The sequence below is a fragment of the Parasteatoda tepidariorum genome, chromosome 10, assembly GCF_043381705.1.
Source record: "Parasteatoda tepidariorum isolate YZ-2023 chromosome 10, CAS_Ptep_4.0, whole genome shotgun sequence".
Classification (NCBI taxonomy): Eukaryota; Metazoa; Arthropoda; class Arachnida; order Araneae; family Theridiidae; genus Parasteatoda; species Parasteatoda tepidariorum.
Window position 1 is genome coordinate 3,055,740 of NC_092213.1, and position 16,615 is coordinate 3,072,354.

Below are 16,615 nucleotides of genomic sequence, written 5' to 3' on the forward strand. Positions count from 1 at the left end.
TTCTGTTCTGTTTCATCTATGTAACCTTTCGCGCCTCTTTTCTAATTTGTAAAAACAAAATATTCTGAAATATTGTTGTTGTAAGATATTTTAAATAACTTCAAAATGCCTCGTGAAATGATAACTCTTCAACTTGGGCAATGTGGTAATCAAAGTAAGTTTAACTAAAAATTTTTATATTTTATTTACCGTTTTGTTTTTCTCCTTGCAGATTTGTTGCTTTATTTGTTTTCAATAATAGTTTCCAATTAACGTAAAATTTGTTAATGGAAAAAATGCCTTTTTTTGATGCTAAACCAAGTGCATAAATAAACGGGGTATTTCCATATTCCTTCGAAATCTTCCTCACTTACAAACAAAAAGTATAACCATATATACATGCCTGCCAACTCTTCCGGATTTTCCGGAAGATTTTATTTTCATATTTAAAGTGGTAGCAATATTCAGGTTATTCCAATTAACTTTTTGAATTATGATAATTATAAATGAGTTTGTCTTGCGCTACATATAAATAATTATAATAAATATATGAAAGCACAATAATCTTTGCGCAAGCGAATTTCATCGGGATCAAAATATAAGTATATTTTTGAGTCAGATTGTTTTTCGTTTATCGTTTTACAACCACTCTGAAAATCCATTCTCAGAAAGAGTGAAAGTTGGCAGGTAAGATATAAAATGAATGTATAAAACCACCGATTTTTGTTTATTTTTGATATGGAATACTGTTACAATGTATTATCTCCTCGTTGTGTCAGGAAGCTTTATATTTTAGCAAAATTTATAAGCATTCACGTTGTACTACTATTACTTCATAGGTTATTCTTTACTAATAGGTTATTTTCAGGTAGTAACAGTAAGAAAAAACAAAACAAAAGTATTGTGTAAGTACTAGATAAGAAAAACTTAGTGACATTTAGTATTTAAAACAAAAGTAATTTTTTATTTATTTTTTAAATGAGGGAATGATTTATGTTTAAAATGAAAATTTTAATGAATATTTAAGTATATGTCAGATCATGATACAGAAATATCCCCATAATTTTTAACCCCGAATTACCGTGATGGCTTATTTTTCAGGATTGATTTTTATATCTTGATCAGGGGTCTGTCTGGACCAAATTTACTACCGCTTAGCGGTACCTTCACAAATTCAACTAAAGGAAACTACACAAAATACTTTTTCTTAAAATTTTATTTTTGTATCCCTTAAGAAGCGATAAATCCATATTTTTGTGTTGATTTTTTAATGTAATTTTTAATTTTCACAAATAATGCCTAAATTTTCACAAAATAGGTACCTCTTAGAAAAACCAAGACAGACCCCTATTGATATTAAGCCCCTGTTCTCTGACGCTTACCAACCCTGATGATTGCTTTGTTATAATTGCAGTTTCTTGATATAAAACAGTTGAAATTATTCAACTAAAAGTATGTGTACCAAAAAGAACACTTGTGCCTCCACTTACCACTTCCAAATATTTCCCTTATGATACTATTAAAATCTTTAAGTGAACATAAATCATTTTTTTAAGTAATCCTTTTTTGAAATAACATGTAAAATTGAAAGTATATCATTATAACAAATTTGGTGAGTTCACAACTGTAATTTAATAATTTTTGCTTACCAAATAAAAGGATGTATTTTAAATATAATTTCTGTGTTCATTACTTTGTGCACGACTCTGAAAGTTGAGTTCTAAATAATTTAACAAATCTCTTTAACTATTCATATTAGTACCTATATTAATGTAATTTGCAACAAAAAAATAATAATAATTGTAAAACGGTTAATAAGATCAGACACAGATTTAAATAACTTTATCTTAAAATGTAACAAAGAATAATAAAAATAATCCTCTTAAACTCTTAATTTAAAAGTCAAATATATTGACAACAAGGGAAAACTGTGACCCCATCACTAGATTTTTATGTATAGAAAATTTTTTGAGTGTCTTCAAAACTTCCCATTTTCTACTACTATAAATGTTGATTTTGAAATATTCTATTTGAATAACTGAAAGATTTTATTTTTGGTCCAACAACATCTTTTAATTTTAATTAATAATGCTAGAGAAATAGCACAATTTGATAGCTGAAACTTAAGGAATATCCGCTAAGTATATTTATGACTCAGTTATATAACCTTATCTGCAAGATTCATTATTTGAAACTTTTTGGAAATCCAGTCATTTTATAAAAGAAAAATTCTGTGAACAGTTTTACAGTATCAAATTTTTATGGATTCCGAAAGGTCTTAATCTTATTATTTTAAGAAAATACAGTTGAAAATCTTGAAGTGTGTAGTTTTGTAGTTTCTTAAATCTCTCTCAACAGGTTTTAAAAATGATTCATTCTAATCAACATTAGAGATATCATAGAATTTTAATCGAAAAATTATGGGGTATCATATACTAAATAACTTCTGCATAAAAATATTGCGCAGTATAAACATAATTTTGTTTTGTTTTGAGATTATTGAAACCTTGCTTTGAAGTAATTTGATTTAAAAATTCTTGAACTACATTATTGATAAGAAGGAATATTGCCTAAATGGTACTGAATTAATGCAGATGATCAACTTGCAAGTAAGCAAAATTTTCACTGACTGCATAAACTGTCTTGGATGACTGGTTGTTTTCTATTTACTCTTTAAATTATTTCATTTTCTTGGAATGTTTTTTATAGTATTTCAAAAGACTTATGAACCCAAAATAGAACATTTAAAACATATTTTTTCTGGAAAGAGTAAAAATGTTTGAAGCTATTGATTTTGAATTTTTGTAAGATAAATTTTATGTAAATATAGAAACAGTTGTTGATATTGATTTATAATTAAAACATATTAGCAAATTTTTTTTCTTCTTCCCTTTTATAAGTTGATTCCTATACTCTTAATATTTAACAACTAACTTGTTTACTACAAATGTACCACATATTTATTATGTTCACTTTGAAAAATGTCTTGTTTTTTCTAGTTGGTTTTGAATTTTGGAAGAAACTTTGTGCTGAGCACGGTATTAATCCTGGTATGTTTCTTTTCGTTCATTAAGTTTTATAATCAATTATAAGTTTTATAATACTTTTGATTATAATATAATGCTATTGTAATATAATACTCTGTTATATTATAGTTTTAGTATTATATAATATAAGGTACATATCATAATATTGAGTATATAGCAAATTTCATTATACAAAAACTCTATTTCATGTACTGAAAAATAAAAATTTTCTAGTATCCCTTTTTTAACAAATTTCTAAGTTTTTTTATTAATTACTTTAAATATTAAATTGAAAGTTATTGTTTTTTTAAAAAAAGTATTTTGTAATACCTACTAATAAAAAAGTTTTTTTAAATTTTAATATAGTTTGTAGGTAACATCATTTGCTCTTTTTCTATTTCCTAAATGTCATTTCATGTGTATTTTCAATATTTCCTGCTAATTTGAATCCTTTATTTGAAAATAAATTAAAAATATTAATACATGTTTTATTCTAGGCTACGTCTGTCACATTTTATATTTTTATTCTAAATGAAACATTTATAATTTTTATACCTTTTTCTTATACGCATACTAATATTAGGCTGTAAGGACACAAGAGGATGAAAAGAAACATCACACTTATTATTAAAGCATAACATATTTATATATAACATATAAAACCTATTACACATATCATATTTACACTTTGTGGCAATAAATTTTATATAACATTTGGAAGTTTGCAAGAGAATGGACATTTGGAAGTAAAAAAAGAAACTTTATTTCAATTGTTTTTCCCCTTGCGACTAGAGAGGATAGCGCCATCTGGTGTGCTGCGAACTATTCGTTACAAGGCTATTAAGAGGCATCCAATATAATTTTTTTTAAAAAGAAATTATTAAATTTTTATCTTTGAAAAAAATAGTTTAAAAATAAGACCTATCAAAATTTAGCATTAGTCACCTTGGAATCTTATTGAATTAAAAAATGAATTCCTTTAGTAATGTATATTATTTCGTATTTAAATACATTTTGCAATTGTAGATGGAGTTTTGGAAGACTTTGCTACTGAAGGAACAGACCGGAAAGATGTATTCTTTTATCAGGTATGTGTAAATTTCTCTGAAATTTTATTTCTTATACGTTTTTGGTATCAGGGGTCTGTAAATCGTGGGATCTCTGTCGTGGTGCTTACAAAAAAACAAAGAATACATTTTAATACAATTATCGGAGGTTTTCATTGGATTATAAACAACCTGGATCTGTGAAAGGCCTTGTAGATATTAGAAAGCTGGCTCCTTTACGTAAAAAAATTAAGAGTCCATAATTATTTTTGTCATTAATCGCCAATATGGCAAATTAACTTTTTAGCAAATTAAAAATTTATAAAAAAGTGTAGAAGGTTATAAAAATGTGCATTGTTAAATTTAAAAATATTATTTATTATTATAATAATTATACTGTAAACCAGGTATAACTTAAAAATTGGTATTCAGTATTGACAAAAGTAATTCAGCTATAATTTATAAAAAATTATACCGTTATAGTTAAAGAAAATTAAACTAACCAGGGTTGTATTTAAATTATATATTGGTTCGTAAACATTGTTATAATTTATTTTTAATTTCATGGATCATTTTTAACATATAATGTCCTTTAATAAAGTAATATAATAGATCGTATAGAATTTGGGATAATTATTTAATAGTTTACACTTGCATTGTGAAAAATTTAAATCAAAAATCAAATAACGTATCTAAAAATTTTCAAATAATTACAATGTGATTCTAATGTTAAATTAATTAGTATATTCATACCTTAAAACTAACATTTAAATTCAGTATTTACTATTTCTCCAACGTGCTCGTGCAGGCCATCCACGTGACTCGAAATCTGTTAGCAAAATTAATCTGCTAAGCTAAACAGCAATTTGGACTGGAATTAATTTTAAGCAATGATAATTGGCATTATTTAACGAAATATTTAGTTATTTAAAAAAAGAATTATAGATAACCTTAGAGAATCATGGCACTAGACTGCACGTGCATGAACTTTATCCCTATTCAAAGAACTAGCACGAGGCATAGTCAGAATTAAAGACTAATATAACTTTTAAAAACAAAATTGTATTAAAACATAATTCTTGGTTACAATACATATAAAACATTCTTCGTTAAACAATAATTAGAATGTCTTAGGAATTCAAAATTTTGGTGCAACATCTCCAAAACAAAATTTCAACTGTTACAACAATTTAATATATATTATGGAAAATAATTCACATTTAACAACTTATAAAAATTAGGCTAGGTTTAAAAAAAATTATTCGCACGTGGTTTAAGATTATCGGCGTAATTAGATTTTTAAGTATCTATTTTAAGTTAATTTAATATTATAACAATTTTCGACATTGTTAAATTAAGACGGGTTTCTAATCGACAAAATAAAATTAATTACTAATTTAATATGCTAATTCTAAATTAAAAATACTTATCGGTCACCCGGTCCCTGGATCCAGGGCCTAGTAGCCCTAAAACGTCTACCTAAAAAAAAAACCTGCTACCTTTAAGAAAAAAAATTAAGAGTTTGGCTAACGCGCTCTGCGTCGAAAATTCGGAAAAAAGGAGGGAGAAAAACAGCGCCCTCTGGCAAACTCTGATAGGCTCTCATACCATTACGTCACTCCTACTCATCCATTACATCACTCCTCTTCAGCCATTTACTGCCTGTTGGGGAATAATCGTTTGCGAAAACTCAAAAAAGGTGGAAAATCGCTTGCATGCGACCCAGCCACCAGCCAATTGTACAAAACAGATTAAAACATTAAAAATAAAATAAAAATAGTTTTAACAATTCAATTAATGGTTCGTGATGTCTCGATTTTTTCTTGTTTATAAAAATTTATGTACCGATGAAAATAATATATACCAGCATCATACAAGTAAAAAATTAAAACTTGCTTTAAATCAATTAAAAACCAGCCTTAAAAGAGTTCAAATCATTAATTTTAGGCGCTTACATCATTTTACTACACTATTTAATTAAGACCCTATTTATTATTATAGTTATCTGTTATAAGACGATAAATAAAGAAATGTGAATTATAAATCTATCATTGACATGTAAAAGTTATATCTTCTAAAAATGGCATAAGAAACATTAAAAAAAGGATCTAATAGAGTATTGCTAAATTTTTTTTATCCCTTTCAAAATCATAAACGTAGAGGAAGTATTGCGAAAACTCTATTATTTAAAAATCACGTTGTGATGCAATCATTTTTTTTCTCTTTTGCCATATAGAACTCTGGAATGTTGACAGTGAGAATGATAAAATGAAAAACAAAAATGTGGTCATTAGATATAAAAAAAAACTAAAAAAAGTTTGTGAGCTATAAAATTAGAATGATCAATTTTATGTATTTTTTATTAAGATTATCTGTAGTGTCTTATAAAAGTAAGTAGTTATAGCAAAATAATTTAACCACCTGCTGCTCAGAAACAAACGGATTAAACTCTAAATTTGAAAAAAATTTGAGTTCCTTTTATGAGTTAAACATAATCATTTTTAGATTTAAAGAAAGCATTTTTTTTAAAGATATTTACTTTCATCTTCTACCTAATGAATTAAATATTTTAATAAAATATATATTTTTAATTTCTATAATTAATGTGTTTATTTGATTTTTCTAAGATGTTTATATTGAAAGCTTTTTTTACAAATAAGAGTAAAGTGTCACTAAGACTATGGGATTTTGTGACCAACAGTGTGGCAATGTGATTTGTGATAAGCTTTGTACACAATGCTGCCTTTATGATGCTGGTACCAATTAATGTAAAGCTGGATGGGCTTCAAACTGCCACTGAGGATCAAATCCTATCCTTCACATTGACTTTATCCACTAAGCCTCCGTGCCTTCTTCTGTGTACTTATTGTCCATCATATCGATAAATATTAAGTAATTTTGGTACATATTCATTTAAGGAGGCAAGTGGCTGGGTGGCGCAGTTGGTTTGTCGTCGGCCTTCTGAGCACAAGTCTGCGGGTTCGATCCCCGGCCCAGACACGTGATTTTTGGGATGCAGAAAATCCTCAGCGGCCATGTCGTATGATTATGCCGCATGTAAAAGATCCCTGGAGTGCCTTATTGGCTCTTGGCATTTCCGGCAAAATTAAATTCCTAGTGCACTTAAGCATCCAAATAGAGTCTCGGTGCTGCCATCTAGTGTGGCAGAAACTAGACGTCCAAATTAACATGACCAACGGTATCTCACCCATTGTGGTGGTCCTGAAAGAGTGGATACCATCTCTGGAGAACGCACTAGGTCTGCTCATCGGGAAAAACTGATTGTGCAGCTCATTGGGGGAAGAAAAAAAATCATTTAAGGAGGCTGTAACCAAATCACTCCATTTCGATAAACTGAAAAATTTTTCTGCAAGCAATTATAATTAATGCTTAATTATCGCAATATTAATTAACTCTTGAAAATAGCTTCAACTCTTTCGTTGCAACCTATTTTGGCCAAATTTGTGTGAAAGTCATTGCTTTTTAAAAAATGTTTTAATTTTTTAAAACTTTATATTTATTATAAATATCAAAATGCTAGAAAGTCAAAGACGTAATGGCGGGAAAAGTGCAGCTATGTGAAGCAGCTGAATTCTCATATCAATCCCTGCTGGATTGATCTGTGGGTTAAGATTGGAGAATTTTGACTCTTTTTTTTTTTCTTCTTTTTTTTTTAAATGAGTAATATAAAAAAAATTTCCGCTATGTATACAAATATTGATTGCGAGGTAAAAAAGAGAATTTTGACCATTTTTTCATTTATAATGAGTAATACTAAAATTTTTTCCTCTATGGTGACAAATTTTCCACGAACAGCGTTCCCTTGTTTGTGTGTATTATAACTATTATTGAAGGTAGCATTGTTTAGTTAATTGTAGTAATGGGAACTACTTGTATTAGGTGCTGTAGAAATATGTCTTTATGATCCCCTTTGAAGAATAATTGACAACTTTTATTTTCCTTTAGGCAGACGATGAACATTACATTCCGAGAGCAGTGCTCCTGGATTTGGAACCTCGAGTGATACACACAATAATGAATTCACCTTATGCTAAGCTGTATAATCCTGAAAATATTTATTTATCAGAAGCTGGAGGAGGAGCTGGAAACAATTGGGCTGTTGGATACACCCAAGTATGACAAATTTGGTATTCATTTATTTTATTTGGAAATTAATTAGTATAACAGGTAGTTGAGTTTAATTGGATACTTGCAATTCAAGAAACAGAAGATCACGACACCCACACATGTGACCGATGACGTCAGCTCCAGCTGATCGTTTATAAACAAAATGTCGTGTCTCCACATAAGTTAGAATGTTAATTATCGTGAAGTTAATGAAATACAGTGGCTTATCGCACATCGAATTTAAAATATAATTCTTTTTTGTCTTCTTCTTTTAACTTAGATGATTTATTATTTGCTTACGTATTTTATTGTAACTGTGATATATTTTTGTTTTGAGTACCTGGCAATTTCGATACTTGATTAGTTTATGTTCTACATGGCTTTATGCCTCTCATTGTGTTAAGTAAAAAATATATAATGAAGGAACTGAAATCTTTGTATAGAATGTGTCATTAAAGAGAATTGATACTCTTGACTCAATTGAAGTAGAATGGAAAGAACTGTTACAAACCTAAACAAATGCCACATTTTATCAGAATCGATATACCCCTACTATATCACTTGCAGGTATCCCATTAGGGTCATTCAAATCAGGGGTGGCAAAAAACTGTCGTAAGAAATAGGTTTCTTCTAACCCCAGTACAAGAAATCACAGTTGTCAACTCTACTGGATTTTGCCAGTTTCTCCTGGTCTACTCGTTTAATAAAAATTCTTCTGGAAAATCATTTAGAAAATTTTAGTACTTAGTTAATTAATTTAGTTAATTTATTTTAGAAAATTCCCTAAAATTGAGTAAGTTTCCTTAAAAAAATTTCCTGTTAAAATAGAATTTGTTGCACAGATTATTGCTTGCTTGAATATTTAAATAAATATCCATAATATATAATGAAGCAAGCGTCATTTGTTGAAATCAGTTTAAAACTCTTTGTTCTGAAATGTTCGGTTAATTTTTATTCAAAGTTCCCTTTTGAACTTAATTTTAAAAAAATCTTTAAGTAATGATGTGTTAAATATCTATTAATTATGAGTAAACATAATACGTAACATTTCGAGCTTATTAAATAGCAATCATAGCTGGAAAATATTAGTTTTTCTATTTTGATGGCTATAAAAATCCCTAAAATCCTTATGTGTAAAATATTTAGTACATGCAACAATTATGAAATTTATCTTTTGTATAATCTACTAGATTTTTTCCTATCCATGTTAGCAGCTGTGAAGAAATAGAAGAAACTTTGTTTTAATTAAAAAATATCAAATATTTAACCAATAGTTTATAAATGCAATCTAGTTAAAATAATAGTATCATTATACTTGCTATTTGACACATCATTTAAAATTAAGAGAAAATTAAAAAATAACTTGGAAAGAAAAAAATACATTTAATAAATTTCTTAAGAAATCACTGCATTTGTTTATTTGTTTCAATGTTTTACATAATGAAATGTAGTAGAATTTAATTTTATAATTATATGAAGAACTGTTAAAGTACCATAACCAAATTTTATAAATTAAATTGACAAATCGCAAAAACAAATAACATAGCATATTGATTTTAAAATCAAAAACTGTTATGTATTGGATTATGCTAAAGGTATTAATAAATGATTTTTTAACTTATTTTATTTTTGCATAATCAATTTTAATGTTATTTTTTCTCAAATCAATGAATTTTCATTTATAAAATAATGAGAAAGCAAATAAAATTGAAAAAATTTGATAAAATTTAAAACTTTTTTAATATTCTGAACTGAAAATTATGAAAAACCAATAATTTTACTGTGCATTTCTTAATGTCGAATATTTATTTATAATATGATGACAATATATTTCTTTATAGCATAGTAGTTTTTTTTCTTCTCTTTCATATTTAATAGCTTTAAAGTGTCCTGGTTTGGATTTACAAATATAACCTCACAATAAAAATATGTACTTGTTTTTTACTGTTAAATAATATCTATTTTTTTTTAGAAAAATTATTTCACCATCCCATTAAATTGTAAACAAAGTTAGTATCTAAAATAGCTATGAAATACATATATAGACTAAACAAGTAATATAAAATGAAAATCAAGCCACATTTTTTAAAAGTATTTATGTAATTTTATCTTAAAACAGGATGTTCAGAAAGCTAAAAAATGATATAAATTTACATAATTTAGATATAAATCTACTTTAAGTAAATAAGAATAACTTGAATCTAAATTAAAAATAATTTATTTTAATTATTTTTTTATTTTTACCACATATTAGTTTATTTAAGAATTAAGTAAAATGAAATGCATTTTTTTGTTTAAAAAAAATTATCAAAACTTTTTTATCTTTATTCAAATTTTATTTTCTAAAGATATTTATTAAAAGTTATTGTAACTTGAAATGAAAAGCACTATAATTCTGGAGAAAATTTCAAACTAAAAATACTGTGTTCTGGGGAAATATAAAGCTCAGAATTTTCTGCATCCCAGCTTTAAAAGTAATTTGATAAAGTATTCAACCCATAGTCTTTTCAAAACCTAAAAAATGCATCTTTCTTGCAGTAAGTTGTATAAGCATTTACTTGGACTCATGGATTATGAGGAATTAAAAGTTCATTTTGTAATTGCTATTTTTGTAATTGTAATTGCTATACTTATGATTATGTAAATTAGATACAACTGTTCTCGTTTTTAAGAATATAAAGTATAAATACAATTCACCTATTCATAGTATTTTTTATTTGAATTAACTAATTATAAAAAAATGTACCATATTGTTAAATGAAAAATTATCCACTGGATTTAAATTTATAATAAGGTTCTGATTGAGAAAGGATATAATTCTTTAAATTTAAAATTTATTTAAAGATTATCACTCAATTACTAGTTTAAGTTTCTTTTTCCATGCATTTTGGGAAATGATTCTTATCTTACAAAAGAAGAAAACTGTCTATTTCTTTCTGATGAAGTTTTAATGTTTTATTTTATTGATAAATAATTATTTCTTCTCTGATATTAATTTGTAGGTTCTCCTTTTGAGTTGTAGTTATAATTCATTTTAATATCTTATTTTAAAATTTAGGGTGAAAAACTATACGAGGAGATTTTTGATATAATTGATCGTGAGGCAGATGGGAGCGATAGTTTGGAGGGATTCATTTTATGCCATTCAATAGCTGGTGGAACTGGATCTGGAATGGGCTCCTACATGTTAGAAAGAATAAATGACAGGTGTTGTAAAAATTTATGTGGTTTTCTAAACATATATGTAAAATTCAGCACTTATTATTAAATTATAAGTCTGTATGTTTTAATTAAAAACATATATTTTTTTTCTCATTTATTTTTGTAAAATGAGGTTAATTAAATTAATATATGCCTGTTTTATTTTTTAAATATATTTATAAGCTGAGCAAAAAATAAATTCTTTCATAAAATTAGGTAGTTTATTTTTTAAAAATTATGATACTACTATGTTAATTTTCTATTATTAGTTGTAAGTTGTAAGCGCGGTAGCTATGTGGAAGAACATGTGCGCTTGAAAGATAGTAAATTTTTTTGAACCGTGTTATGGTACTTATCGGTTAAAGGGATCCTCAAGTGAAGATGGTCAACTCGTAAGAACAACAACAGATTCTGTCTTGCATAGGTCATACGCATAAGTGTATGAAATTAATCGTTAACAATAATGCATGTTGAATATGAAAATATGACTTTTATTAATAATTGTACTATTGATACTATAAAATATCACGGATATTATATATAAATATAATAGTTGGATGTGTCTAAAAAAGCAATTGCTAAAAGATATTGCTTTTTAGACCCATTGGAACAAGAAAGTGGGGAAAGCCGCAGTTGAGATGGGCTGTCTCGGTGGAGTCTGATTTATTTGCTATTAATGAAAAGAATTGGAGATCAAAGATATAAATCGGAAGTCGTTATGGTGAAATCTTCAGAGGAAGGTATTGTTGTGGGTGTTGATAAATTTTATTGAGATAACAAAAATATTCATCAATATAAAAATAATTAAAATTAGAAAAATGTTTTAAACATCAAAATATATTTTTTACAGTAACTCATGATATTGAAATTTGTACCTTATCAGTTATAGGGACCAATGTTCATGTTGTTGGCAACAATTTGGAAAGGCAATTGCCAACACATAATCTCTATTACCGATAAGTACCCATCTAATATACCATATATTCCGGCGCATAACGCTCACCCGTAATTTCTAAAAACTTTTTTTAATACACTCTTCGTATAACGCGCACGAAAATTTGGATTGTACATGTGCAATATCTGGTCTAGTATCAATAGAAAACCAGAAAGCCTTTTAGTGTGGGACATGTTTTCGTCCCACCTTACAGATAATACAAAAAAATTGTTGAAAGAATGTAACACCGATATGGCAGTTATTCCGGGCAGATTAACACCATTTCTTCAGCCATTGGACGTCTGCTTAAACAAACCATTTAAAGCCAATTTAAAAAAACAGTGGAACACTTGGATGTTGGAGGGCGAGAAAATCTTTACGAAAGGAGGATATATGTGCCATGCGAGTTTGGAAACAGTGTGCAAATGGATATTAAAGGCATGGGATGAAATTAAGCCTGAGATGGTTAGAAAATCATTAAAAAAATGCAGCATTTCAAATAATCTGGACTGATCAGAAGATGACTGTTTATTTATGGATGAGGATAACACAGATGATGAAGGCGAAACAGATTGTGATGACGTGCCTGAAGAAATAACGGAAGACGAATATAATGAACTATTTATGTAATAACGGAAATCAATAAAGTATATAGGTAAAGGTATGTTATTTCTTTAAAATAAAAGTATTTTTCTGTATTTAAATTTTTTTTAATCTATAATTTTTTATATTCGGCGTATACCGCGCACCCGTACATTCCAATGTTATTTTTTGTATTAAAAGTGCGCATTATACGCCGGAATATACGGTATGGCTTATTTTGCTAAGACTTTAAATGAGGTTTTCATTTTACGAAAATGTTTTGTAAACAACTTCCGTTTATTTCTTATCTAGTTTTACATGTGATTTCTACAAATTTATTAAAATATATTCTTCCAGTTAATACAAATTGTTATTCAATCAGTTAAATAATAATAAGATTTCTGTTTACTTACCTAGTTAAATGATTATTATATCTGTTTTCTTAGATTTCCAAAAAAGTTAATTGAAACTTACTCAGTCTTTCCAAATCAAGATGAAATAAGTGACGTCGTTGTTCAACCTTATAACTCTTTACTGACATTAAAGAGATTGACACAGAATGCAGATTGTGTTGTGGTGTTAGATAATACAGCCTTAAATCGAATTGCTGTGGATAGACTTCATATTACTAATCCAAGTTTCGGTCAGATAAATTCTTTGGTAAGTTTTATTTCTAGTATTTTTATTATTTAATCAGCTTAGTTTTAATATAAAGAGTGAAACTTATTCTGAAGTAGTTGTTTATTTTGGCAAGTTTATGCAAAAAGTATTAATTTATAAATTTTTATTGAAACAGAAAATACATAAAGAATACTAAAAAAAGATTTTCTAAATAAATAAGCTCTCCTTATCCCACATATAAAGAATGCTTATTTTTCCCTACCGAATTTCAATTTTATTTCCTAAAGAAACATTCTTTCTATTGAACTTAACTCAGTGATTTCGCTTGTACATTATATCAAGTCAATTAGACACACAATTCTCTGATGCGAAAAAAATGTACGAGCTGATTTGTACAAGCAAAAGTACAACCAAATTTTAAATATAGGGGGCAGGGTGGACCATATTCCATTATTTTAATGCTATTAGATTTTTTTCAATTTATATGTTTAGTACTACAAATTCTATGAAAGAATCGCAGTTTTAGTTAAAATGGGCCACTTTTATTTCAACAAGTCTTTAAAATTCAACAAGTCTTAACTAAAGTCTTTAAAATTCAAGTTACACAAATTTCATACAAAATTAAAAGCTTACAAATACATCACACAAAAATTATTTTAAACTCATCTTTGCTACAAGTGTGCATTTTTTAATTTTATTCACAAAGGTTATATTTAACTAGTTATGTGCAGATTAAATAACCAAAATTTGTCAGAATTTTTTATTTTTTTTATCTTGTATTAAACTGGAACAAAATTTTTTGAATTTAGATCTGAACAAAAAAACCATTGCAAATGGAATATTTTATACCTATATTCACAACAATTATGCAAGAAATTTGCCGTGCAATTTAATTAAAAAAAAAATTCTATCAAACATTGCATTTTTTAAAAATGAATTGTGATTTAGAATAAATTCTTTACACGAATACGACATTTTGATTGTGTCTATGTTTCTTAATGTAAATTAAATTTTTGTATAATGGCAATAAAAATATTTTATATTCAACAAATGTCTATAAATAATAATTCATAAAAATGATATAATTCTTATTATTCATGAATCTCATACAGGAAATATCAATTTTACATTTCACAGCTAATATTTTATGTGTTTTTTTCCTAATTTTAATTTGCTATGAATCATTTTAAACAATTATGTCATTTGCCATTACTCAAAATCAATTAGTATACCAAAAATTTTTTATTAATGAAATTAAACAAATAATTATGTGCTGTAAAAATAATCTTTTTTTTTTATATTTAAATAAATATATTTTGTTTACTTTCTACTCTTTAAAAATAGATTTTAGAGGCTGAAAATTATAATGGAATTACTTCATTGGATAACATTTATCTTTCGATATTGTTTTTGAATACATTTTTGTTACCTGGTCCATGATCCAGGTGTTTCATTAGTCCTAAATAAAAGCTTTGATATCACAAATAGATCTATTTTTCTTGTTTGGAAATGCCTTGTTTTGTGTATAATTAGAAATAATAATTGTGAATGTAAATATTGATAGATGGATAAAGAGGCAGAGAATTCATATTTTTAATAGAGACCAACTTTAAGTAAAAAGAAAACCAAAAATTTGGAAGTTCTCAAGTTCCGTAGTTTCCAAAGCCTAGCGGAATCAATGGCAACTAAATCATGTATAGTCTTTTGCAGATAGCTTCATTCATATGAAAATTATTAGATAACCATGAACTTGTGCAATCTTCGGGAGAACTCTCGTATGGTGATGAGTACTATGATTATGAGCATGAGTATAGTTTGTCTAAAGTAAGAACTCCCCATGCCATTCACCTGGACCTGTGGCAGTGACTATGGTATAACTATTTCAAGTAGGGGTGTGGGGTCACTGTTTAGGAGCAGGTTTTGGCTCTGTTCGGCGAGAAAAGGGGAATCTTTTTCTTCAGTCTATTGTGTTAGCCCTAGAGTGAAGAAAAGCTACCCTCCCTGAAATGTGCTATTCTTGTTTCTATAGCAACATATAGTCCCAGACTTTGTGGCGAGGGGAGTTTTTGACATAGACAAACTATAACTTAGGATATGGGTGTAGAATGAATAGTTTCGTTTTTATCTTGGAACATGTTGGCATAAAAATTTTTGCTTTGCAGCTAATCGAATCCTTCATTCCTCCAGTTAGACTCAAAAGTTGTCCATAATTTTCTTTAAAAACAGAAAGTGTCCTTAAATATATTTTAGTTATTTAACATTTCAATAAATGTCCTGAAATTAAGTTAACAGGAAGAATAAATACTATTTATCTAAAAAGGAATTAAGGAAATTTCCAATTCAGAAATTATGTTATATGCCATGAAACAAAGTAAATAGCAAAATAAACAACCAAGTCTTTATAGCGTGTCAAGTACGATATTCATCTGCTTCCAGTGTTGATACAATTACCATTGATTTGATGGCATGAAAGTACTTGATGTGGGAGAAATATATGAAAAACTCCTACCTCTCTACTTCCCCCCTCTCACCCCCTATCATACTGTATTGTTTTTCACAAGAGAATCCTTGTATTTTGCTACTACAGTAGAGAACCAATTATCCGGGATGCTCGGGACCATCGCTATCCCGGATATCTGAATTTCCCGGTTTTCTGGATCGACCAAAAAGTGTCGTTAATCGATGTTTTATCGAACCCGAAGTACAAGGAAAAAGTGTACTGCATAAAGTAAGAGAAAAAAGAAAGGTACTCCTAACTTTAAAAAGAAAAAAAAAATGGTAGAAATATAACATTTAAAAGAACAAAAAAATTCGCAAGTTTTGACAAGAAAATCAAGTTTAAAAAATACAAAATTCTCATATTTATTTTTTAAAAATAATTACAATTCCTAAATTAAATAATATAAACAAAACCAATGATTAAATTACGCAATATATTTCATACCTAATTACAGTCAATTCGCTATAACTCGAAGTACGATAACTCGAATATTACTATAACTCGATTTTTTTATGAGGTCCCGACCCTTTTATCTTCAATTTCATGTTAATTATTCTCGATTACTCGAATTTTACTCCCTTTAACTCGATTTTTTTTG

At 27.5% G+C, this 16,615-nt stretch overlaps 1 protein-coding gene across 2 annotated transcripts in view; it reads left to right on the top strand.

Moving 5' to 3' along the window:
- The first annotated feature begins 13 nt into the window (after positions 1–13).
- The window catches only part of LOC107436966 (tubulin gamma-1 chain), a 26,828-nt gene continuing 10,226 nt past the window's right edge, over positions 14–16,615 (top strand). The window contains exons 1-6 of one of the 2 annotated variants that reach the window (XM_043041307.2): positions 14–154; positions 2,979–3,029; positions 4,032–4,093; positions 8,018–8,185; positions 11,238–11,386; positions 13,343–13,556. In XM_043041307.2, coding sequence (XP_042897241.1) covers positions 106–154; positions 2,979–3,029; positions 4,032–4,093; positions 8,018–8,185; positions 11,238–11,386; positions 13,343–13,556 — 693 coding nt within the window. In that variant the 5' untranslated portion in view covers positions 14–105. Of the gene's footprint in view, positions 155–306; positions 667–2,978; positions 3,030–4,031; positions 4,094–8,017; positions 8,186–11,237; positions 11,387–13,342; positions 13,557–16,615 lie in introns of those variants that run through there. The other variant, XM_071186487.1, reaches the window with a different exon arrangement.